This window comes from Phyllopteryx taeniolatus, chromosome 11 (genome assembly GCF_024500385.1).
Source record: "Phyllopteryx taeniolatus isolate TA_2022b chromosome 11, UOR_Ptae_1.2, whole genome shotgun sequence".
In the NCBI taxonomy this organism is placed as follows: domain Eukaryota; kingdom Metazoa; phylum Chordata; class Actinopteri; order Syngnathiformes; family Syngnathidae; genus Phyllopteryx; species Phyllopteryx taeniolatus.
In genome coordinates this window covers 26,207,012-26,227,316 of record NC_084512.1, presented here as the reverse complement: position 1 = coordinate 26,227,316, position 20,305 = coordinate 26,207,012, and the positions used below count along the sequence as shown (strand labels likewise).

At 42.5% G+C, this 20,305-nt stretch overlaps 1 protein-coding gene across 1 annotated transcript in view; it reads left to right on the top strand.

The window, feature by feature from the left end:
- meis1b (Meis homeobox 1 b) overlaps nt 1-20,305 on the top strand; it is a 101,467-nt gene that overhangs the window by 54,782 nt on the left and 26,380 nt on the right. Inside the window, exon 9 of the mRNA XM_061791135.1 lies at nt 19,392-19,468. Coding sequence (XP_061647119.1) covers nt 19,392-19,468 — 77 coding nt within the window. The remainder of the gene's footprint in view (nt 1-19,391; nt 19,469-20,305) is intronic.

Here is a 20,305-nt window from a genome sequence, read left to right as displayed (position 1 = left end):
CTGCCTCACTGTCTCAGCTGCCGCTTTTTGTCTTACACCAATTGCACACAAACAACACCCCCCCCCCCCCCCCATTATCTTTCAAGTGTATTTAATAATTGAGCGCACATGCAGGGGAAGATGTTGATACAGCAAAACTAGACAAGAGCAGCGCGCCCGCCGCTCACGTTCGGGCCCTCAGGGGAGGCGCCATCGTGCCTGAGTGGAAGGGAAGGTGGGTGGTGCGATCAAGCTGCCAGGAGATGTAGTAGGAGGCACTCATCCAGCATCCAGCTGCGTTTCTGCATCTTATCTGAGGTTTTGGCGTATTTCATCTTGTTGTCTTAGGCGCGATTCTAGCAGGAAAAGTTAGTATTCGAAATCTGTGGTCTTTGGATATCATCAATAATTTAGACAAGCGTTCAGGGTGGAAGTCTTCATCTGCAAGCCACATTTCCACCCAATTATTTGGTTCATTACGCTACGTGATGTTTGCTGAATCAGGCTTGCGTTTTCTTGATTTGCCCAAAAAGGCCAATTTACGCGACACACATGGCGTGCATTCCTCTCGCCTCAATATTTTCGTCGTTGTATTCTACAATACGGACGTGACAGATGTCTGTCGGCCAATCGGTGGACAGCAGCGTGTTTAGCTCGGCGAAAGGCTGGTTTCTATTGTGGTTACAATAGAAACTGCAAAAACATCGTAGAATTTTGTGTGCTTTGTTATTTAAAGGCGAGTTTCCATCAAGCGGTGCAGTTTTCAATTTTAGGTACTCAATCAATGCATCCAGCAACACCGATAAACGTGACACTGCAAGGCTAACGTTATCTGTAAATAGGGATAAAACTGTGTACAGTCCCGATGATTTATCATATTATACGACATGAAAGTGACAATTCTTTGTCCAGTATGCCGTATGCTCGCAAACCAGATCATACTACTTTGACCTGGGGAAAAAAAACAACAGAAATGACCCCCCAAAAAAAAAAAAAAAAGGCATCGCAATCTTGGTTGAGCATTTCAAACCGGAGAAGGTGAATTGAACTGTGGACCACTTGGTGGAAATGTGGCGAAAAGTCAAGTAGAATTGCCCGTACAGCCATGGCGGTAAGTGTCAGAGCTGCACTGATGGCCTCTGAGGAGGAAACATGGTACTGCCTCTTCAAAGCATCCCATCATGCATTTGGAATCTACACCCCGCTGCCCCAACCCCCCTTTTTGCTTTCATCCAAATGGTATTTTCTTGTTTAATTTAACAAGAAATGAGTAGTAAATGAAAGCTCGGGCCTCCGATCCCCCGACGCGCCCCGTGCCCCGCTCCCCTCTCCCCTCTGAAAAGGCAATTTGTGAAATTATGTGATGGAGTAATTAGATGGAATTCACAAGCACGCCTCTACCGCCCCGCCCCCCCCCCCCCCCCCCCCCCCACTGTTATTCCCGTTCATGGCTGCCAGCTTCAAACAAGGAGGGGCGATGGTGTTAGCGTGTTAGCTGGCAGACCGGGACGCGATCGCGTACACATTATCGCTAACACTCCCGTTACTGGCTGAGCTCCCTGCCCGTTTGTACACGCGGTCGTTGTCACGAGAGGCAGCCGCGATCGCAGCTCGTAAAAGAAGCCAACCCCGCGTGCCCCCGCCCCCCTCCACACCGCCACCACCACCTTTTTCTCCATTTTAAAACGTATAAAAAGCACCAAGAGAGCGTATTAAAAAATCCGACTGGAAGGCATAATCCACCGTTAATACAATTAGAGGCTAATTTAACCGCTTGCGTACGTACGCACATGTACCCCCCCTTACCAGCGCAAAGCGCACACACAGACACACACATAGTGAGGTTTTGAATAGAAACAGGTGTGAAAATGGTTCATTCAGGCACTGGCAGAGGAGCCAATGAAGTTTTCTGAATCTCAGTTGTAGCTATCGAATGAAAATGGGAGTCTCGAATTTGCCCCGTGTGCAGTCAACACTGCCAGCGAGGCAAAAATTGCGATACTGCTCAAACAGTATCACGATATTGCGAGACAATCGATAAATATTACAAGAAAAACCTGACACGATAAAGTACGACAGCCGTGCAACTGAGAATAAATACAGGACATTTTTGCAGACTAGTCGGATTTACAGCATGTTCATATGTCAAAAATTCGCCTGTAGTGTGACATCAGACAATATCCATATTCAATCAATATAACATTCAAAGTTTATCAATAGTTTATGGCAAGCGAAAATCATTATCGCTACTTTCGATAATCACAAAGTGTAGAGAACTGCATAGCCCAGCACTATTATTTCAACAATTACAATCAACGTTATCGCTCTATGGCTACCACATTATTTTAAATAATTGGGGGGGGGGGGGGAACAGTTGCACGAGTCATTGAAATAAATCAAGTGTTAACTCGCAAAAACAAAAAAAATCAAGTGTAAGATTTTCAAGTTGTATCAGTAAGTGTATCGCAACACGAATTAGTGTTTTTTTCACCAGATTGAATTTTTAGAGTATTTTTATGAGCCAAACTCTTATTTCTTAAAATGGCTGAATGTCTTGATCACAAAGCACAAAGCTGGCACATTTAGGAAGCGACGAGGCCTCGTGAATGTCTTCGCAACTCGAGAATTTAGCATCAGTCGTCGTGCGAGCAGATCGGGATCGCGGCCGAGCCGGCCGTAATCTCTCCCCGATCGCGACACATATGACAAGCGCTCCTCCGGGCGCTGCGCGAGGCCAAAGTCGGCCTCTGATGGCGTCGCTCTGAGACCGTTTGTTGCTGGAGGCTGAACATGTCATCGCCGTGGTCACCTGGGGCACGATCATCCGGGCGCCCTCTGAAGAGCTTCGCTTTGGACGTTTTTGTTCTTTATTACGAGGGCTGACCTCATGGACAAAAAGTCCTCTTCATCAGTCGACCCTTTCATTGTTCCTCCTCTATCTTAATGCTTCATCTTACCAATCAATTTGGAATGTTGCCTTCCGCAACGCTGGGAATTCCCAAGTTTTCAAGCTACAAATGTGAGATGACTGGAAAAAATTGGGAAAATAAACGGAACAACAATGGCAACTCACTCAAAACCTACAGTTATATTTAGCATCTTTTTTTAAAATTTACGTTAAACATCCCTATTTATGCATGGAAAATGGTTTGTAAGTATAATAGATCGATATAATTACATGAGATTGTATTTCCCGATTGAATGAATGAATGGACCATTAAAAAATAAATAAATAAAAATTCCACATTCCATTTTTATTTTTTTTTATTTTGGCACACACACACAACAAACATATTGTGTGAGGTCATTTGGTAAAATATAAAAAAGTCTTCAATGTATTTTTTCTGAAAATAAAGGCTTTTATTATTCTTAAAAAAAAAAAAGACACTTAATCCTTTAAATTCAGTATTTAAGGTTCTTAAAAATGCCACAAGGTATCTAATTGAGTGTTGTTTAGGTAGACTGAGATAGATTCTACTTGGCACTCACTGCTTCTATGCTGTTTAGAACTCCCGAAAGTATTCACATTTTCACGACAATACACACTCACAAAAATTGGAGAGTTTTCGGGTATGTTGAAGCCCCTAAAAGTCGAAATGAGTAGAATTCAAGCTGCAAGCGATCCTCAAACGTTGGCAAAAAGCTTCGGAAAGTCGCTTTGCTTCTGTGTTTAGGATACGTGCTTCCAATTTGGCATGTTCAGGAGCCCTAAAATTCATCAATTTACCCCAGGATGCAGTCATGTGACAAAATTGGTGGATTTTCAGTCATGGCGTAGCCAACTTGAAAACCGGAGACCCGGTTAGGGTTAGGGTCATATTGCATTCCTCGGCATTGTTGTTGAACTGGCGTTCGGCTTGAGATGAAAAACGAGTTTGTTTGTTTTTTTTAATCACAAAGAAACTCACACTTGGCAAAAGTGGGCCAATGTTTGGCACGTTGAGGCTCCCAAAAAACGTTATAAAACACGCTAAGACTTTGTGGAAAGTCTTCCTGCATGCAGTGGACTGGCCTCGTGTCCCGGTGATGCTTGCCCCGTGATTTTTGGTCGTCTCGTCAGAGCAAAGGAGGGGGAACGAGACTGCACAACATCAGCTGACCGTCCGTCTTCGGCTCCCGTCACAAAACAAAGACGCGATGCCCATCTCGTCGCGTGCTGCGCCGTCATCTCTCCTCCTCCTCACGTGATTGTGATCTGAATTCATTCTCGGTGGCCGTCGGAATCAGAGGCGCCGGCGCGTTGACGCTTTTCAAAGAGAGGACAGACGGCGGCGCGCATGTGCCAGCGGCCTGGCGTGACGGCTGTGACGTCAGAGAACAATTTGCTGTTCTTTGCCCGCTCTGTGATACTTTATCTAGGGGTTCTTGATTGCCTCTGGGCTGTGTTACACTGTGTGTGTGTGTGTGTGTGTGTGTGTATTGTGGTCTCATTGCTGTGGTGGGGAGGCACATGAAAGGAGAGAATTTAATGTAGGGCTGGGCGATTCAAATATTTTTTTTTATCAATTAAATCGAGCTTATTGCTCAGGACAATTCCCCAAAATTATTATTATTATTATTTACATTTTTTTCCCTATTTGCGGCTTCGTAGTTTAAAGCGGTGGTTGTCGAACTCCGCAAGCTATCCTCCCTACCTCAGCTTTGGGCTAATTAAAAGCTCTGATATGATTGCGACTTACCATCACATTATTTGGACATAACTTAAAGCATAAGTAAAGTTCCTTCTTTTTTTTTTTTATTTATTTTTTTTAACAGGAATAAAGTTGTATTTTCGTAATTCACAAATTGGAATCTGACTTTTGTTTGTTTTACCTCGTTTAACTTTGAGTTGAATGTCAAACAATTACGACTTTATCTTGGGGAAATCCACCTCTATTCTCGTAAAATCACATTTTATCCCAGCAAAATAAAAAGTGACTTTTTTTTCTTGAAAAAAAAAAGAAAATTTTATTATCATAACATTATACCCGTGTTTCTCTTTCATTTAAAAAAAAAAAAAAAAAAGTAACATAACTTTTTTTTTTTTTTTTTTTTTTTTTTCCAAATAGGCAACTTTTGAATTCATATTGCATTCCTCGGCGTCGGATTTTGAGGAAAGGTTTCTCCCCTGTAAGTTTCCTGGATGCGAACATTTTAGAATCCCTGGTTTAAGGCGCGTTCTTACTGCTTGCACAAACAAAAGTTTACAAAAGCACGCTCACTGTTGCCAAGTTAGCCACTTTTTTCTGATCCCTCTAGTGACTATTTGTCCAAACAAACAAAAAACAACATGAGCGCAATCATTTTCAAATGCCAAATATGGGGGAGGCGGAGCTTGTTTTTGAATAATGTCATTGTCATTTGTGGCAACAACAACAAAAAAAAATAAAATAAAATAAACAATCAGTAATTTGAATTTTGTAAAAAAGAAAATCTGATATTTTATTTTCGGTTTTGGTGGCATCGGACGAGGGAGGCAGCTGAATCAACCTCCGACGAACACACACACATACACGCGCACACACATACATGTATGTGTGCTCATTTTGTGCCCCCAACCCCCACATTGGCCCACACCTTGTAATGAAAACATCATCAATTATCCCTCTTGACAGGCCCTAGAGACTGAAGGCAGACAAGGGGGGCATCTTTTTTGTTGACTGACCCTTGCGCACGCACACACACACACACACACATGCGCTCACACACACTTGCTTTTGTTTGTGTATTAAAAAAACGATGGCATGATGAGCCATCGTTGGCGAAAAGTGACCCATGGGAGTGTGGATGCAAGTGGGAGCGATTGGGTGTGTTGCATGGGGTCTTGGTGGTCTTGGGGTACTGGGGTGGGGGTGGTAGTATATGACCAGGGCAGAGGGGTAGCCGGCGGTCCCGACACAGATTACATGAAAGGCCATCTGTTCTCTGATTGATGGACAGAATGATGGATGGACCTTTTTTTCTTTTTTCTTTTTTTCTTTTTTTTTTTTTTTTTACAGGGGCAAGGAAGCATATTTGGTAACCCGAGTGGGAGGTCAGAATGGAACCTCGCTTTGAGGCACAATGTGTGACCTCTCCCACACAAAGCCAAGCAATAACCAATAAAGCTTGTTTATGAAATATGACATCACGTCGCGGTCGTTTGTAGCGATTGAAAAAAGAAAAACTTAGGTCGGTAGTAGGGTTTAGCGTTTCGATAGATGATAATAGGTGGGGAGTTGAATGGAAGGAAGGATAGATTGATGGGAGGATAGAGACGGATGGATGGATGGATGGATGGCTGGATGGATGGGGAGTTGCACAGAGGGGTGAATGAGTGGGTGGGTAGCTTGCTGGTTAGATGGGTGGTTGTTGGATTGCTATTTGGACAGACAGAATCATAAAGAATAGACAGATGGTAGGTGAGATGGATGGGGAGCACTTTAGCAACAATAAATACAAAATATACAATAGATGTGGTTGATATATATTTTACATTTCGGTGCGGCTAACAGTTAGCATAGCAACATGGCCGCCCTATTGATATATACATTACAATTAATGCACCCACTTGCATGATAACAAGGTGTGTGTGTGTGTGTGTGTGTGGGTGTGTGTGTGTGTGTGTGCGAACTCACCATCAGTGACGTGATTGATGGTTTCGTGCTCACGCGCCCTTTAACATTCTTTCTCGCTTTCATTATCAACTGTGTGTTATCAACACGCCCGTGTGTGCGTGCGCACGTGCGTGCGTGTGCGCGTGCCGTCGGGGCTAATAACTAAGACTAATAACTCTAAAATGATAAATCATTCTTGGTTGAGTGCTACCAGCAGACACACACACACACAAGGGTGACATCAGCGCATGGGTGGGATGCGGACTTCCGCACCATCGCCGTGGTATTTATTCGAGTGTGAGTGGCAAGTGCAAGTGTGTGAAAAATACGGTCAGAATTTCGCCGTTGAGCTGGCATGGATGGAAACATCCGGGGTGGCGTTCCACTTCGACCTCCGCCAAGGCTCAACAATCCTAATTGGATGTAGCAGCCCCTGCTAATTGGTCATTAAGATTCATGCATTATTCATTGAGAAATTCTGAAACACATCCATTAAAAAAAAAAAAAATAAAAATGCTACTTTGAGTACCCTAAATTTTGCTATAATTGCCTAAGTTCTGTTTTAAACACCTTGCAACATTGCCCTTGAAAAAGAAATAGCTCAAAAAGGATTTGACACAGAGACTCTCCATAACTTCCACTAACAACTCAGGCTAAACTTGGCTCCGCCCCGACATAATAACGCTTGTCTCACAGTCGCATTGCTTCAACGTACTTCCTCGACACGAATGTACTACTTTCGTATTAGACAGTGCTTTGGCGCCATCTAGTGGCATCTTCAGGTGTTTATGAAAGAGCACAAAAACACGAATAGGTTAGTTTATTTTTCGCAAATAGCTGGGTCTTTGGTTGCATGGGGAAAGAAACGCAAACAGGTAAGTTTGTGACGAGCGAACCACGGCAATGCGGAAGCGGTATGGTTTTGTCAACTTGGAAGTACATGACTTGATCCGCCCCCTTAACCGGGACTTTTTGCAAGTACAAATCAGCACTTTTACATTAAAACTCCTTAAATAAAGTTCAGCCGCTTTAAAGAAAGTTTAGCATACCCTTGGCGTTTGTGTGCACATGCGTGTGCGTGTGTGTGTGTGTGGCATGGTTGTGTTCAGCCAGCAATATATTAACTCTGCTTCAGTGTGAAATCACATTAGCGCTAGCTGTTAGCCGTTATCCATTAAGGCTGTTTTGGTGATCCGGGATTGTCGGATCTCTTTTCTGGCTGGAGTCAGCAGCTCCATACCTTGTACTTATATGGCCACTGCCCCACATATTCTACGTGTGTGTGTGAGTGACTGTGTCGTGCCCTAGTCACTTGAGTTATTTATTTGTGCGTGCGCGTGTTTTCGCTCGGTGATGTTAGCTGCCGTTTTAAGACGCTGATAATCTGCGAGCTCATTCATCAGTGGGTTTGTGTTGCCAGATTGTGTATCCCTCTCGTCACACCACTTCCCCTTGACGCAATCTTATGCAAACAAATATTCCCAACACACGGTTACGGTTTTTCTTATATTCATGCATCTCCAACATCATCAATTTTTCTATCAAAAATCAAGAAATTAAAAAGTGACTAAAAGTAACTAAGTGATTATTTTGTTGTTGTTTTCTTCAATTAACAGAAAAAAGTCAGATTTTTCATGTGTCGATATTATACTCGGGTCATAAATACAAAATGGAAAAATATTCCCCAGGACAGAATTTCCTTCAAAAAATAAATCATCAATCACGTTTTCTTCTTTGGATTTTCGATTGCCAATTGAAAATGGAAAGTAGGAATGATCAAGATTCAACGCATCCCACCGCTCTGCTGGTAAATCCCGCTTCTCTGTTAGGTCAGTGGAACCACTTGTCAAATTCCACTTTGCTGGCAATTTTGAAGCCATTTTCCCCGTAGGACGTCCTGGAAATGCAAATGATGCACTTCATGGTCAAACTGTCACCTTCATAAAACGTTGTTGGACTGCACAAGCATTCTTAACTCTCATACAAATGTGACAATATGTTAACCGCTACTTTTAGCAACACTCAGCCTTAGCATTGATGACAAAGCCGTGATGCGACCTCACGTGTCTCACTCTTTAGCAAGTGTACAAAGAACTGTAAAAAGGTCAAATAAACAAAACAGTCCATCTTAGCTTGGATTTGCAAAAAACAAAAACACAAGGATCTTTCAATCCATCCGTTTTCTATAGGGCTCGTCCTCAATAGGCTCACGGGTGAGTTGGAGTCTATTCATCACGATGAGCTTCATAACAAACACTGTCATGCTGTTTTGGCCAGCAAGGTGGTCAAGATGCCTTTGAGTGACTTCAACATGTATTCATTGTGCTTGTGAGAGGAGCGACACGCAAGAAAAGCGGGATACACCCTGCGCAGGTCCGTCCGTCAATCGCAAGATAAATCTAGAGAAACAAACATTCCCCCACAATTTAAAGTCTTCATTGAAGCTAACAAGCATGTTTTTTGGAATGCGGGAGGACGCCGGCGTACTTAGCTACACAAGCACAGGGAGAATATGCCAACAACACACTGGAAGGCCTGAGCCCAGTTTCGGAGCCTGCACCTAAGAAGTGAGGCGGAGGTGCTAAACGCTAGTCCAGCACGAGCCGTGTGACGCTACCGCTGAAGTCGCTGTCGGGTCACGTGGGTGCGTGTACGTGTGCGTGCACTGTTGCGAGCCGATTCCTATATCCAGTCAAGCAGCTGGTGAATGCCCACCAGCAGCTAGCCGTGATGCTGGAATTCAGACCTAAAAAAAGAAAGAAACATGACATTTTCCTCACTTTCCCCCATCTGGATGCTATTTTCCGTTTTCTTTTCTTTTTTTTAACTAACTCGAGTTGTCTTATTTCCCGACTCTTCTTGTAAATACCTTGCACACTTCACCTCCGTCCTGCAATCGGGAGGTGAAGCAATTGATGCTCACTTGTTTGTTACGACGGATTAGCTCATTGATTTGTCGTAGTGGTGCACTGATGAGGAAGAGGAGGAGGAGGCCGAGCTGCGCACTTAACGGCAACTTAACAAGAGGATGAGGAGGAGGCAAATGGAAGGACAATAAAAGAGGGGGGGAAGGGTATTGGGGTGTTGGAGCATGAGAAAGCTTGGCAAAAAGCTAAATATAGAGCAGATGGATGGAAGAGGGCAGGGACAGGTGAGAAGATCTCGTGTGTGTTGATGTACTCAAAATGAGACGTCACAGAGCTTCTTCGTCCTCCGGAGCATCAGGGAGCAATTGTGAAATTACCTCACCTACTTTTCAGCATTTACCAGCCCTCCCCAAAGCTGACTTTCTAATTAAAACGTCAGGGGCAAAAGGGTAATTATGCTAATAACGTAATAATATCGGCAAGGTTATTAGTGTGCGCCCAAATTGCTTCCTCCGAGGGATCGGCTTTCGGCGGCAGTCGCATTTTCATTCGAAGTCTGGCCCGAAATAAGCCACGACATCGGGAAAGTCGCAAACGTGCTCAGTGAGCGCTCGGACAAATGAACATCCCGAACCAAGTGTCTGCGCTTCGAATGTCCTTAAAAAGGCATTTACTCATCACTCATCATAATATCATATCTAAACATAGTTTAAGGCCGAAACAATGACGGCTTATGTAAGAGTCCAGACCTCCGCCAAGACCAGTCAAATTCTCGTCATCCTGATAACTAAACCAAGAAACAGCCAAGGATTTCCCTCCATATTAATTGAACCTAATTCCGGGCCGCTGTGACATCTTGAAAATTGGTGTGATCAGACCAACGTTGCATGAGTTGCGTTTTCTAACCAAGCACGTCTGATTTCATGGGGGGGGGGGGGAAAAAAAATAAAAATCTTCATTTAGATTTAAACCGTGTTTGGCGGGCTTTTCAGAGATGTCTCGTAAAAGAAAAAAAAAAATCAAATATTTTTCAAGGCAGGTGGCGTGTTTTAAGAAAAAGATAATGTTAAGGAACAATTAAAAAAATATGAAAATATGAAATTTTTTTTGGAATGAGTGAGTGAGTGAGGGGTTGCAGCCGACGCCAACCTGCTTGGCTTTTTGAATGTATTTAATTTTTTTTTCAAAGCTTAGCGACGGCTGCTGTTCTATGGAGCATCTCACTGTTACCCTCTGTGGTGGCACACCCCCGCCTACCGGCACCCCGCCTTCACGGTGGTCAGCCTCCAGCTGTGGCTGCCGTTCACCGATGCTTTTTGGAGTGCCTCCCCTCGCTCAAATAGGCAGTAATTACGGGCTTAAAGAGGTTTAGTGGTCCAGCAAACTACATAATCACCCCTTGAATTAGCCCCGGCTCATCAGGCGCAGTCCAACGAGCAGCCCGCCGGCGAGCCATAAAGGGGCGGCAGGTGTCGCGAAACGTTCGGGCCACCTCCGACAATTCCTCCCCCCCCTGAGCAGGAATGGCCACGGCTCACGAAGCACGCCCTCGTTCTTAGCACCAACCGAAATGGAGCTTTGTCAAGACTTGACTGTCAGCGATCATGTGCGTACGTGCCGGAATCGTCCCTGTCTTCTGAAGCACCAGAGGTGGCCAAAAGACTCACACTCCGTACTTAAGTAGAAGTACAGATACTTGTTATTAAAGTCCACTACCTTAATGCTAACACATAATGAGAAACGCCATAGACGGGTAACACATAGCATCTTGGTGGATATTTGAATGCAAATATATATATATATATATATATATATATATATTATTTGTCCTCTGCGAAAAATGACTAATATTACTGCAGTTTACTGAGTCACCATAGTTGTGAAACTCTTCTTTATTTGTGTATGCATGACTGTATTATACTGCCCCTTGGTGGCCATGTCGTGCACACCAGAAGGAGTCACACTGACTTAATCACGATGCACGAACTGTTTCATTCTTGACATTCCATTTAATTATGTTATATCTATGTTTTTTTGTGAAGTACAATATTTTTTTCCTGAGTAAAAACACTACAAAAAATGTGATTTCTTTATTTATTTATTTTAAGGGGAGCTGGAAGGGATTAACGGCTTTTCCGTTCAATCCCATGCGAAAAGATGACTTGAGGTGCGAGTGATTTATGTTACGAGCTTGGCTATGGAATGAATTAAACTCGTATTTTAAGGCACCACTGTACTGAGTTATCCTCCTTAAGTAAAAGTAAAAAAAAAACAAAAAAAAAACAATGGAGAGTCTAAATTGTACAGCATTGAGGGAATTCCCTTAACCAACAAAAGCTGTTTTTTTTTTCTTTTTTGCCTGGAAAGCTGCTCATTAATGCATGAAAACATCTGTTTTTTCCCCTCTCCCTTTATCTCCACGAGATAGCGAGAGACACTAGATGACAAAATGCCAATTGCTGAATTATTCATGTTACAAGCTCGGAGACGTTTAAGCGCATTTTTTGGGGTGTTATTATTTTGGAGTGTCTTTTGTTCTTCTGCTCTGGAGCAGGCCCGAATCAGAGGAAATTAGGTTAGACGGGCTTTGTTTTCTTGTTTTGTTTGCTCTCTTTTCTTTCTCTTTAATCCCGTCTTTTTCTCGCCTGGTTTTGTCCGGCCAGTGTGCCCCGTTTCCCTAACGAAGTCAAAGGGATGTCGGCGGACACGTGCGGCTCGTCTTGTATAGAGTGGTTGGAATTTTTTATTCCGTTTTTATTTTTTTACATTTAATTTATGAGACTTTTTCCCTTTGTTGAAAAAGTCGTCGGAATTTTTCGCGGCCCGACGGCGCTTGCTACAGGAAGTATATTCAAAATGCGCTTACCAAGAGTTGCCGCTAGAGGAGCGCAATGCGTCCAATATGATATCACACTTCAAGGTTACGTTAATATATTACGATAACGCTGTCTTGAAACGAGCGCTTGCGACGAGCTATGAAAGTTAGCGTGTCTGCAGTTGGTGAAATAAATTCTGTAGACTTGCTACTGAAGCAGATAACTGGCTAACTAGCATGGCTAACATCAGCTCGTTTCTACTTTATGACAGATTTCACAAAGCGCAGAAAAAAAGAGAAGTCGCTTCTCATTTTCTGAGAAATCCGTACTTTTACTGTTGTACTACATTTAAAAAAAAAAAAAAAAAAAACATTTGCCCGAACATTTCAAAATGACATTTTTGGACTATAATTGAAACTGTCGTAAAGATAACCTTTGTTTGCTAGCAAACACTTCTGATTTGATTTTGTAGAAATGCGTAACGAAAATGGTTTTGGGAAAAATCATCGAAGAGGAAACGTAGTTGGAGTAAAAGTGAAAGTTGACAGAAATATAAATGACGACGCAAACTACATACATAAGTAGAGTTATAAAATAGTTTTACTCCATTACCTTACAAGACTGCAACTCGACGTCGACTGAACAGGAAGCGAATTTGTAGAGTGCGCGCGGCTTATGTTGGAAAGTCTGCACTTGCTCAGAGTTTTGGCATAACAATGTGCTCACCTCCCCAAATATTTAAGGCAACCTCATACTGGTCTGGCAGCACTCGCAGTAAACAGTGTGTTCCTGAATGTGTGTGTGTGTGTGTGTGTGTATCTAACCCTCGGGCCAAAAAAAAAGGCCCCCCAGATTAGCCGTCTGGGAGCGGGCCCGCTGCTCGGCTTGTCGCTCACCTGCCAAGTCAACAAGCAGGAATCAACGTCCCGCTTGTGGATTGTTTACAAAAGTCTTTCCGAGGCGGCCATTAGCGGCATGCTAGCTCTTGTCAGCGTAAGACCGTTTTGATCCTCCGGGGGGCAGCCCGGTGTAAAAGGGGTCACGGCCCAGGCAACGTGACAGTCACACTCGTAGCTGCGCGCTAAGGAAGTTAGCATTGGCATAGGTGGGGAAAAGTACGCACACTCTGTACTTATGGGGAAGCAAATATGACTGTGGAAAAAACAAAAAAACAAAAAAAAAACCTCTGGTAAAAAATAAAAGTACTGATGTAACTCCTCTACCGAAGTAAAACAAATAAAGTACAAAAATGTACATTTGACAGTCTAATAAGTCTGAAAAGTACCAATGTGACAATGACAATTATAAACAACACCTGCTGTAATAGTTTGGCACAATGAGAAAACGTTTTGTGCTCACAAAATAAAATACATAAAATAGCCAATGATACGAAGTAGTGCTTTGTAATATAATACAAATTTATTTCAGATTCATTCAAAATAATACAAAGTAAAACATTTTAAAAAATACAATTTAGTACAATACATAATATTATAAAAATCTATGTCAAATTCATTAAAAAAAATCAAACAAATTATTTTTCAAACATAACAAATACATTTAAAAAACATACACAGCAAAGGCACAATAGTATAAAGCAATATTGCAACAATACATGCACATATTAAAAATAGTAAATAGAATGTTTGCTATATATCGAGTATTTTTCATTCGAAATGTCTTAATTCAATCCGTAATATGAATTTTTCAGATAAAAAAAAAACTTTTCTTTTTCTTTTTGTTTTTATGTACCTCGAGTATTTGTGTCGTGTATTGAGGCAGTACTCAACAATTTGTCATTTGGAATTGTCACATCCGTTTCGGCATGCTTAAGTTTGATTTTCTACAAAATTCTGCGTAAAGCAATGAAACAAAAAGTAAAACAAAACAAGTGTTAGCTCGTTAAGATCGCCTTGCAATCAAACAAACGAGGAAAGTTGTTTACTGCGGTTGTTGTTTGCCGTGGCTGGCATCAGGGCGCCTTGTGGCAAAGCCGAACATCTGCTGATAAAGCATCTCCACGCCACCACTCTGCCAGTGCAGCGTCACGGCCTCTACTTTTTATTTAATTTTTTTGGGAGCCGTATCACATGACTCTGACGGCGTACAATTCCCCCCCACCCCCACCAACCCCCTTTGCGCTCTGCTTTTTAAAAAGCTAATGCGGCGTGTCGAGCCAGCGTCTAGGCTCGGGGAGCTTTAAGTAGAAAAGATGCGGCGCGATATCGCCACAACGCTAATAAGCGAGGAGGCAAGACGAGGATGGAGTACGGCGAATAAAAAGCCGTTGCGTGTACGCCGTTTTAGACATCGCGGGTGGTTGTGAAGTTGACTGGAGTTGGCGACGTCAGCGCTTATGTTTCTTGTCAAAGTGTATTTTTGGTGCTCCTCGGGGGGGGGGGGGGGTTGTTTGTGCTGACAGTGCGAGATGAAGACGTTTGTGAACTAATCCTCCTCGTCACTGTAAACTAGAGCATCACCGCAGCAAAAAAAGTCTTTCCAACATGTGGCAGTTACCTCCCTGCAGGGAGTAATGTGTTTTTATCGCAGCATTACGGAAGTATGAAACTTTATTTGTGTCGTGATTAGTCATTATTCCAGTAAAACTTTCACATTATGATAGAATATTTTGCCCCATTAGTATGTTAATGCAGTAGAATTGCTCCAATTCTTTTGTCCTGGGGTAGGGAGAAGTGTCTCTGAAACAATGAAGGCAAAATTAAGTCCTGTAATAAAAGTGAAAGAAATTGTGAAGTATATTTTTGCGTTTGTTGTACGTTGGTTTTTAGTTAGCAGGACACTTGTTGGTTTTCGACAGTGGGGAGAGGTGTCTCCATTTTGACTCAAATGGAAAAAAACAAAAAAACAAACAGTCAATTCCAGTGAAATAGTGATGACATGTGTATTGCGTTTATGTCGAGCAGGTCAGAATCAATCTTTATCTAATAATGCAACAGAAACAAACAATTCAATGAAATAAATCCTACTCACTAGATATACTGATTGTTAAATGTATTATGTGCAGTTTGCTACAGTTTTTCTCTGACCAACCAATCGGAGGCCGGAAAAATGCTGCGGTTGTTGTTGAAGCTGGCCTTGTGAGGACAAAGTTGAAATCTGATTGGTTAAAGAAATAGTCCCATTGCTAATATAGTTGAAGTTGCATCCAGCAGCACGACTGATTCTGACGGCCCTGGGCAGATTACTGTAGATGAACATAGCAACGAATAGAGGCTGAAATATGATTGGATAAAAGAAAACAAATCTGACGTACACATACAGGAAGCAGTGCATCCAAAAGGAAGGCTACGAAAGGAAGAGAATAGACTTTTAGGACTAAATACAGTTTTCTGGAATGAGAATTGAAAAAGTGCAGCTCAATGCTTCTGATGATGTCCGTGCTTTTTCTGGAGAATCTTAATGACTAAACTCAAACAAATACATGAGCTGTGTATCGGCGAAGGCCTTGGCGGAGGTCTGCGCCTTACCCCATTGTGGTTTGGTTTGGCAAAGGAGCACTTACTTATATTAACACGCAAAATAGCACAGAGTGGGACTGATAAGATGAGGGAAAACATAACCCTCCCTCGCGTCCCTCCCCTCTGTCCTGGCAGCCACATGCTCGCAGAGACCAGGCTGCGAGTTCTCATGAAAGCGGTTGTATATTTGGAGAAGACATATCATTAAGATAGAGCAGAGGGAGCGAGGAGGAGGAAGAGGAGGAGGGGAGGATGCGCAGAAACTTTCCATCTGCTCTTTTCAAGAACACGTTCTCGCTCTCGCTCTCTCGGCACGCCGAGTCCAAGCCAAAGGCCATTAGGAGACACAGTATCACAAACCATATTAAAACTTCACAGTTGTGACAGATTGGACTTCATTTGGCACGCTACAAAAGCAAGAAGGGAAGATAAGAACACATTGTGTTCTTCAATGTGCTGTATGTGTGTTGTTTTGTTCAAAAGATGCTTTTACTTTTGGCTGTTTGCTTTGCACTCATTCATTCTGCAGCTCTTTTTGCAGGATAGGAAGCACGTTTGCTAACTTAAGATGATAAAAATGCGTTTTTCGTCACAAAGGTAGATCTGTTCAATGTCGCCAGATTATTTTGGCAAACAAAAATACAAAAATTACAGTAAAGGTATTTAGGCCATTGGTTTAGCAAGGTGATGATATACTTTGTTATGCATTTAATGGCTAGAAATTGTTTTGTTTTCCTTTTTTTTAAGGTTATATACGAATTCATAAAAGTCCACGACTTTTAAGAATTGTAAAAAATCAGGTGTAGAAGAAGCGGGTCGTGTAACCACGCAAACAGGCCGCATTTGTTCTGCACTGTAGCCCGTGGCGTGGACCCTCCCCCTTTATCGGGCCTCCCCCCTATATCACGAGTGAGACTCTCCTGCATTGACCTCAGCCTCCTTTTGTTTTGCTGACTGGAAAACGTATCAAACGCTCACATGACGAGCTCCGACACGCTAGCGGCACGTCGTTTGTACGCCGGATCGACGCGAAGCAAAAGCCTGAACAATGGCGTTTTATGACGAGCGGTGCCTCGAATCAGCCGTCCCTGCGCAGCTTTGCGCTTGCATCTGTCCGATTTTGACAAATTCCGATTTTCCGGGATAGAACATTTTGTATGAGGCATAGCGAGTTACCGCACAGAACATAATAGGTAAAGGGTAGGAAGTGTAACTCCCTCGTGCTCTAGCCAGAATTTTCATATAAACACAGTGCAGCGCAGCCTCAGGCTAGCAGACATCATGGCTAGTGACACGTTTTTGGCCGTACATCGAACTTGCGTAACTCATTTCAATATCATAATTATTCAGACTGAACACGAAACCTGTCTGCACGGTTTGCTTCCCAAAAAGAAGACAAACTATTGATGTTGCACTTTGCGAAGGATAAAAAAAGAAAAAGAAAAGATTTGAGCTGTTTTCTATGTTTAGGGTTTTGTTCCCTGACTTAACCCTAAGTAAACCAAACAGTGAATTTAGAAAACCAAGGTACTTACTTTGGCGTACCATTTCACACCATATTTTTATTGTACTACATATGTTGGAAAGAAATCTTTTATAAAATATTTGGAAAAACTACCTTTTTATTCCAAATGTTAGCGGATTAGCGGGAGATGCTAGCGTTGTCGTCTACTTCTCGACACAGTGCACAGACAGTTGGCCTTAACGCACCGCAGAAGATCCAAACCAACATCCTTTTGTTTACAAAAAAATGCGCAATGTATTGACTGTCCGAGTTTATCAAGCCAATGGGGATAGGGACAAAAACAGGAAGTAGAAATCTAGCAAAATAAAAGCAGTAACAGTGCTAACAATGGTCGAATCTGGTGTCCAAGTGACGATTTTGATTTAGATTTTTTGTGAGCGTTTTTGTCCAACCATCCGTTTTCCGTAGCACTCGTTGAGGTCGTGGCTGAGCAGCTTTAGGCAAGTCTGGTCGCCAGCCAATCACAGGGCACGTATTAACAAACAGAGATTCACACTAACATTAAATAATGCAGTGATGGATGAAAAAATCAAATATTCATCACTGTGCGCTTCATAATGTTAGCTCGTTTGGGGTTTTGCCTCACACGATGCAGTTGAGGAGACTTGAAAATGTATTCATTGTGCTTGTGAGAGGAGCGACACAGAGGAGAGGCCAGATACGCCCCGGACCGATCGCCAGCCAATTGCAGTGCGGAGATAGTCAAACCAGCATGCGCACCTGTGGACAATTTGTTTTTTTTCATCTTTAACATGCTACCTGAGCATTTTTGTTACATAGTGCATAAGTATCCTTATATATTATAGTTTCCTTTAATTTCTTGATATTGTGATGTATCGTAGATGGTTTTCTCCCAATGAATTGATATTCACGTAATCAGCGCATTGTGGTATTATTGTTTTGTTTTTTTTGCAAACTATTGTGAGTTATTCTAAGTGTAGCTTGTTTGAATAGACACACAAACAGGGTGGACAGCAGTTTGGCCAGAGGCGACAATGCAGTTATAACTTACTGCATGGAATTAGCGTCCTTGTGTTCCTTCTCCTTCCTCCTCCTCCTCCTTTTTCTTCTCCTTCGCCACAGCCCATCACATGGACAAGGGGAATGCTGGGAGGGGAGAAAAAAAAAAAAAAACGAGCGAGGCTCCTCTCTGCTATTTCTGCCACCCTTCAAACAAAACACAGTCCTGTTCATTATGCTGCATGAAAGACTAAAAAAAAAAAAGAAAGAAACAGGCTGGCGCCACACCAATTTTGCACGTCCGATTGTTGTGTTCTTTGTGCATGAGCTCATGCTGTATCCAAACTGTTGTTGCTCAGTCAATCTCAATTGCATGTTTTCAGCGCATTATATGATCACGTGTATTAAAAGAACACTTAAACAGACCTGTAGCTGGGAATATACACTTTCTGTTGGGATGATGAAATACAAGAAGACCAAACATCTAAACGAGTGATTTCATCTATTCAATAATGTCGTGAATTTGGGTGGATCCATGCGCACTCACATTTTAGCCTTGGCAGAGGTCTCCTTCATGGGAAGTTGATTGAGGCAAAAATACAAAACGACTGAACATGTAAACAAGTATGATTTGACAGACTTAATAATGTTCCAACTTTTTGGCCTCGGCAGAGATCTCCGTCCAGTCGCACTCCAAAGCCAAACCCGAGCGCGTGTACACTCATTTACATACGCTCATCATGAGCGTGAATGTCATATTAATTTGATTCTTTTGATAATTTATTTTAACCGTAGGGTAGCATAATTATACAACGTACATCTTCAATGATTTTTCTTAAGAAGAAGACGGAAAAAAAAAAAACCGAGAAAAATAAGTTTGAATTTATTATGGATTTTCTCTAATCAAGAATGATACATAAAGTACGGGCTCAAAGATATGCATACGTTCGCCTCGATCTTTTAATAGGTGCAAGAAAAAAGGTTCTAGAATGTCTTTGAACCTGACATTCTAAGCCGTAGTTGATTTGAACATTTTTCTGAATATTTGGATTGGCCGAAGAATTGTAGATTTACACAACATAACATCTTCAACTCGTGATCGAACGTATTAACAACATTCACGTGACTCTAATAAGCCCCTCCCCTGAGCGGAAGTGGACTAAACCGCGCTGATTTTCTCTTTCCCGTAGCATCCGTACCCGTCAGAGGAACAGAAGAAGCAGCTGGCACAAGACACGGGCCTCACCATCCTACAAGTCAACAACTGGTAAGAGAAGCTCGCCATCACGCGTGTGCGACGCCATCCTTCCCTTAGGCCACGCCGGCTGCCGCTGGTCGGAATTAATGCCGCCGTTCCGACATTACCCCCCCCCCCCCCCCCCCACCCCCTTCCCGTTCCCCAACGCAGAAGCACTCCGCTTACGGAATCACGCTGCTGCGGATCAATCTAAACAGATATGGCCTGAAGTCATTTTCCAGAAAGCAGCGTTAATTAAGAGTCGAGCAACCGACGGAAAACATCCCCAAAAAAAATCATCATGTGTGCAGAAAGTTAGCAGCGGTGATTACCACGCGGATCAGGCTAGTTTTTAACATGGGCTTATTTTCACATTTTTTAAATCAATTTTGTTTGTTTTTTTGCAAGGAACTGATGAATATTTGATTGGGCCCCACTGAATTTCACGTTTGGAGTGCAATTTTGCGTTTTGTTATTTTTAACCTGGGTCATCATTTTTCCAAATAATACAACAGAGACAAAAACTTATGACAATTTCAAAAATAAACCGATAGGGCGTGGGCTGAAGCTATTTTAGCTGATTGTTAACCAATTGATCATCCCGATTCAGCGCCTTGTATCCAATCCGATGTCTTGTCAAGTGATTCCGATCTTTGGTTATGCTATTTCACTCTGGCTTTTTTTTTTGTCTTCATGCTGCCATATCCAAATTGTGCGACCTGGGAGCAAACAAATCTGGATTATGGGTGATAATTCTTTGAATAATTTCTGTTGTCATATTTTCAAGCAATTTTGATCTGAGAAAGTCGGATTCCATGCTGTCTACACTGCCATGTCCGTATTGTGCCACCAAAAAAAATGGAATTC